At 45.2% G+C, this 6,000-nt stretch overlaps 1 protein-coding gene across 5 annotated transcripts in view; it reads left to right on the top strand.

Moving 5' to 3' along the window:
* The first annotated feature begins 401 nt into the window (after window positions 1–401).
* Window positions 402–6,000, top strand: part of CAST (calpastatin) — a 90,337-nt gene continuing 84,738 nt past the window's right edge. For 3 of the 5 annotated variants that reach the window (XM_060761814.2, XM_060761819.2, XM_060761818.2), the window contains exon 1: window positions 402–740. In XM_060761814.2, the coding sequence (XP_060617797.2) occupies window positions 690–740 (51 nt within the window). In that variant the 5' untranslated portion in view covers window positions 402–689. The remainder of the gene's footprint in view (window positions 741–6,000) is intronic. The other 2 variants (XM_060761813.2, XM_060761816.2) reach the window with 2 other exon arrangements.

Raw genomic sequence — 6,000 nt, 5'->3', positions numbered from 1 at the left:
AGTCCAAAACACCTGGAGAGCCGAAGTTTGTCCATGCCTGGTGTAGCTGCACCCTGAGTTAGTGCTTGGCTATGGGAAGCCACACAACAACAGCCATAGAGCAAAAATAACTTGTGTGCTTTGGACTTGTAGGTTGATGCTTCAGACTGTGTGTTCAGACTCTTTATCTACGATTACTGGCTCTAATGATGAGGAAACCTTGTTGTGCCTGATAAGAGAGAGCAGGCCGAAAGCCCGGGCTGGCCAAAGGAGCAATCCGAAGGGCGAGGCGGTTCGGCTCTGTCCCAAAGTTTTGAGTGATAGATGGGCTTTTAAGCTCTCTCCAAACAAGAGGCAACGGAACCTCCCCTAAAAGGGCTCCGGGAGTTTGCCTAAGTCTCAAGCGTGTCTTGGCAAACAAGGAGCCTGGTGCCCAGCCCGCCTTTGGGGGTGTCCTCCTGGCCCTTCCACTCCTCCCTCCGGCCCACGAAACCCGGCGGGCCCCAGGAATGCGGGGCTGGGTGGGAGTTTCTCTCTGCAGGAAGAGGAGGGACTTGGGTGGCTCCGCAGCTGGCCTGGGCACTGGAGGGGAGCGACGGGGGGCTCCGTCGGAAAAGCTGCCTCACCGCCGCTGCCCTCCTCCTCCTCCTCCTCCGCCTCTCCCTTTGGCACCCTAAGCAGGCCCAGAAGAAGGAGCACACGCAGCCACCATGTCGCAGCCCACGAAGGGAAAGAAACACGCCGCCAAGGCTGGCAAGACGGTGAGTGCGAGCGGGGAGGGACGGGGCTCTCCGCGGCTCCTCTTGCGGGGATTTGAAGGCTTTTGTGCCTGTGTCAGAGGCAGAGATCTGCCCACTCGCTGGGCTGGGCTGGGACGGGCAGCGCTCCAAGGCAGAGAACTTGAGTGCGCCTGCACTGCTCAGTTAATGCGCTTCGATACCACTTGAGCTGCCCTGGCTCAGTGCTGTAGGATCGTGGCAGTTGTCTTCCTCTTTTCCCTTCTTCCTCCCTAAACTGCAGGGTGGGCCAAAAGTCCCCAAAGTTAGGTAACTTTTTGAAAACGTTTTCCTGAAAGTTAAATGTCTTAATGCCTAATTATTTCCTATCCATACAATACATTGGGATTGTAAATCTAAAGCAATACATTATTATTATTATTATTATTATTATTATTATTATTCATTTCCAGTATTTCTATCCAGTCTTTTCTCAACTCAGGGCGGCTTACACCGGCAACGATTCAATGCCGCAACAAACAAACAATATAAAGAATTATAACAATAATTTAAAAACCATAAATTGAATTAAAAACAATATAAGCAAGATTGTCAAACCATATAGTCATTAAATAAATAAATAAAGCTGTTACTGAATATTGACATTGCATAACATTGAGTCCTGGCAATTCAAGTAGTGTCAAACTGATTCTACAGCAGGCATGGGCAAACTTCGGCCCTCCGGGTGTTTTGGACTTCAACTCCCACAATTCCAACAGCGTATCAGCTGTTAGGAATTGTGGGAGTTGAAGTCCAAAACACCCAGAGGGCCGAAGTTTGCCCACGCCTGTTTTACAGTGTAATAAATGCATCCCTAAATGCATGTTATAGGTCAGTGGTTCTCAACCTTCCTAATGCCCTGAACTCTTAATACAGTTCCTCATGTTGTGGCGACTCCCAACCATAAAATTATTTTCATTGCTACTTCATAACTGTAATTTTGCTACTGTTATGAATCGTAATGTAAATATCTGATATGCAGGATATTCACTGAACAAAATTTGGCATAAATACCCGATACGCCCAAATTTGAATACCGGTGTGGTTGGAAAGGGATTGGTTTTGTCATTTGGGAGTTATAGTTGCTGGGATTTATAATTCACCTACAATCAAAGAGCATTTTGAACTCCACCAATGATGACATTGAACCAAACTTGGCACACAGAACTCCCATGACTGACAAAAAATACTGGAAGGGTTTGGTGGGCACCTATTGAAGTTGTAGTTTATCTACATGCAGAGAGCACTGTGGACTCAAGCAATGATGGCTCTGGACCAAACATAGCAAAAATACTCAATATGCACAAATGTGAACACTGGTGCAGTTTGGGGAAAACAGACCTGGACATTTGGGAGTTGTAGTTGCTGGGATTTATAGTTCACCTACAATCAAAGAGCCTCTTGAACCCCACCAATGATAGAATTGGGCCAAACTTCCCACACAGAACTCCCATGACCAACAGAAACTACTGTTTTCCTATGGTCCCCTTTGATACCCCTTCACAACCCCCCAGGGGTCCCAACCCCCCAGCTTGATAAATGCTGTTATAGGTGGTAAATGCATGTTATAGGTGGGTTTGGGGATGTACAGGGCTCTGCATTGTGGAATCTCTCATCTCCTACAATCCTGCACCTAAAGATGTGGGAATGGGGCCCTGTGTCATGTCTATCCATGCCAGATTGAATGTGGAAAGGATGAGGTGACAGACTTCAGGCCCCTCCAGATATTTTGAATGTCCTCTGAACCAAATCCACTGCCTGGATAAAAATTCGCAGATTCCAAAGTTTTGTCCTCCTGGTGCCTTGGACTCCCAAATTCCTGATAATCTTCCAACTGGGCTGGAGCTTCTGGGAGTCCACATTTATTTTTTTAATTATTGTGTCAGAAGCAAATAGAGAATATACTTCAAGTCACTTCTGGTGTGAGAGAATTGACTGTCTGCATGGACGTTGCCCAGGGGACAGCCGGATGTGTTACCATCCTGTGGGAGACTTCTCTCATGTCCCCAGATGGGAAGCTGGGGCTGACAGATTGAAGCTCACTCCATCTCGTGGATTCAAACCACCAACCTTCAGGTCAGCAGTTTGACCCATTGCACCACAGCGGCTCCTTGATGTCCACATCTATGATGACCGTTTAATGCAGTTTGAAGGCAGCTGGATAGTACAGTGTTTATGGTGCATGCCTTGCAGCTCACTTCAAGGGCTTTAAATCAAGGATGCATCTATATCAGGCATGGGCAAACTTGGGCCCTCCAGGTGTTTTGGACTTCAACTCCCACAATTCCTAACAGCCAAGTGGCTGTTAGGAATTGTGGGAGTTGAAGTCCAAAACACCTGGAGGGCCCAAGTTTGCCCATGCTAGATTTGTACAATGAATGCCGTTTGGCTCCACTTGAACTGCTGTTATTCAATGCTGTGGAGTGGTCACTTAGGGAGGCGCTAGCATTCTTGAACCAAGAAAACTATAATTGCCCAGACTGAGCTATGGCTGTTAAAGATGTGTCAAACCGCATTCAATCTACAATGTACAAGATTGCACATACGTAGATGCACCCTGAGATAAGGAAAGTCAGAGCATACTCCGAAATAGAGCCCTTAACACACTTCAGCATGCCTGAGTGTACATCGCATTGCATGGCGAAACCGATTGAGGGCTCTGTCAGTCAGCACAGATTGGCAGAGCCCTCCGCAGTTGTGAAGTCATAGATCTTGTGGATCTTTAACTGGTTCGAGGTCAGCCTCTGCATTGCATATGTGTATAAGCACCATCCAGGCTTAAAAGCTGGACTTCATATGTCGTCATCTGGAAATTGGAACCACTTCCTTCTCGGCTGGTTTCACAGTGGCCTAAGTGGTCAGTGTGGGTGTGCCACCAAGTATCTGGAAGATGAGGCTAGAATAGATCTGATGGGACTCAGTGTCCAAAAAACAAACAGCCCAACAACTGGACAGCTACAAATGTCCTATATTTGTTTGTGTTTTTCTTAAACTCTCATTCGATCTATCTAGTCTGGCCACTGGTAAGTGGATCTGTAGATGAACGTAATGAAATGGGAAAAAAGAACATGGTAGTTCCCACCTTCCTTTTAAGGACTATAGGTGATGATTACTATATGTATATCCAGATCACAGTGAGGTCTTCTACACATTGCTGGGCTTGCTGTTGTATTCCTTGGTCATTTCCAATTTATTATAATTTGATACACAAGATTAGTACACAGCAAACAAGATCGCTATGCTGGCTTTTATATTCGATCACACATTGGACACTTCTCCAGTGTCTAGGGAGGAGCCTTTAACAGCCGCACTAAACTACAAACCCCAAAATTCTGCAGGAGGCCGAAACCGGATTTAAAGTGGATTCATTCTCTAGCTTGATGAAGTAGTAGGATGGCAAATAATGCGTGCAGATCCAAGAAGGGTGGCCTTTTGCAGCTGACAGATTGTAATTTTGTTAGCGCTGATTGTTTTTAAGTGCAGGCCAAGGTCTTTAGGCACTGCACCCAGTGTGCCGATCACCACTGGGACCACTTTTACAGGCTTGTGCCAGAGTTTTTGCATATTGCTGGGTTTGTTGTTGCATTCCTTTAAGTCATTTCCTACTTATTATTATTATTTATTCATTTTTATCCCACTTTTCTCCCATGGGTGGGGACTCAACGCGGCTTATGGTCTATCTATCACATGGTTTTCTTGGCAAGATTTGTTCAGAGAAGGTTTGCCTTTGCCTTCTTCTGAGTCTGAGAGTGTGTCACTTGACCAAGGTCACCCAGTGGTTTTCTAGAGCCAAGTGAGCATTCGAACATTCATGTCCCAGTGTTCTAGTCCAACACCAGCACCATTCCACCATGCTGTTTCTCGCAATTCATTTATTATTTATGTTATTTATTTCATGCATTTCTACCCTGCCCTTCTCCCCCAAAAGGGGACTCAGGGCAGCCTCACACAAGCACCATACAATGCTATCAACATGTAAAACAACCCAAAATACATTAAAGACATTGAAAATCATTTAAAATATTATACAATTCATTAAAACAGTAACTTAAACATGCCAGTTAAAACCATATCCAAGTCTGGGCAGATTCAATATCACATTTTCAATTGCCAGTATTCACTAATCAAATGCCTGGTCCCAAAGCCATGTCTTCAATTGACTTCTAAAGGACAGGAGGGAGGTGGCCAACCTGATGTCCCCGAGGAGAGAGTTCCGTAGATGGGGGGCCACTGCCGAGAAGGCCCTGTCTCTCGTTCTCACCAACCGTGTTTGCAATTCTTTTAATCCTTCACCATTCGGTCTGTTGGTGTAAGCTGATGGGAGCTTCAATCCAAACAATATCTGGAATGCTGTGCAGTACCAACCTCTGCACTAGAGCTATGGTTGTGACAATAGAAGTGGACCCATGATTAATTTCTAATGTGTTTCAGAGGGGTGGGAATAGTCTGCAGTCTTTTCTTCTAAATCCCAGCAGTTACTTGAAAATAGGAAGTGGAATTGTGCTGTTTCCAAGTGTAACTGTGACTGAAGTCAGTAGCTTTCTTTACCATTGACTGCGCTGTTTACAGTTCCAGTGCAGCCGCTTTTGCAGAGATGCACGATTCTGACAGCTGCTTTAATAACTAGCTGATGCCCTTAAAAGTTTATGTCACCAGAACTTTACAGGGCCTTGAAGGCACAACAGCTCTTCTGCTTCCATCCCCTTCAGTTTCCAAACTGCAGGGGATCAAACAAGACTTGGGGTGCATTTACACAGTGTAGAATCAATGCAGTTTGATACCACTTTAACTTCTATGGCTCACTGTTTTCGAATCCTGGGATTTGTAGCTTGGTGAGGTGCTAGCATTCTTTGACAGAGAAGGCAAAAGACCTTAGAAAATGCAACTCCTTTGATTCCATGGCATTGAGCCATGCCAGTTTAGACTGCATTAATTATACAATATAGATGCACCTTTAGAAGCCTGGATCACTACTTTCAGGTACATGGCAACTGTCTTGAGTTTTGATAGAAATTACTCTGGATATGCTGAACTATATATGCCTGAAAGAACATGGTGTTTTCTGGCTCAGGTTGTTAAGTGGCAGTTATATAAAGAGTTGGTTTCTGTGGGTAGAGGCAGCAATTGGCTCAAGACACTTTCTCCAGGAAATGACTTGGGTATTAGCTCTTCCCTTGCAAAATAACCAGGGGAGGGGCTTAGTATTTAGAGCTCCTCCTCTGAAAAACAAAAATAACAGAGTGAT

This window comes from Anolis sagrei, chromosome 2 (assembly GCF_037176765.1).
Source record: "Anolis sagrei isolate rAnoSag1 chromosome 2, rAnoSag1.mat, whole genome shotgun sequence".
In the NCBI taxonomy this organism is placed as follows: domain Eukaryota; kingdom Metazoa; phylum Chordata; class Lepidosauria; order Squamata; family Dactyloidae; genus Anolis; species Anolis sagrei.
This window is presented reverse-complemented; position numbering and strand designations above follow the sequence as displayed.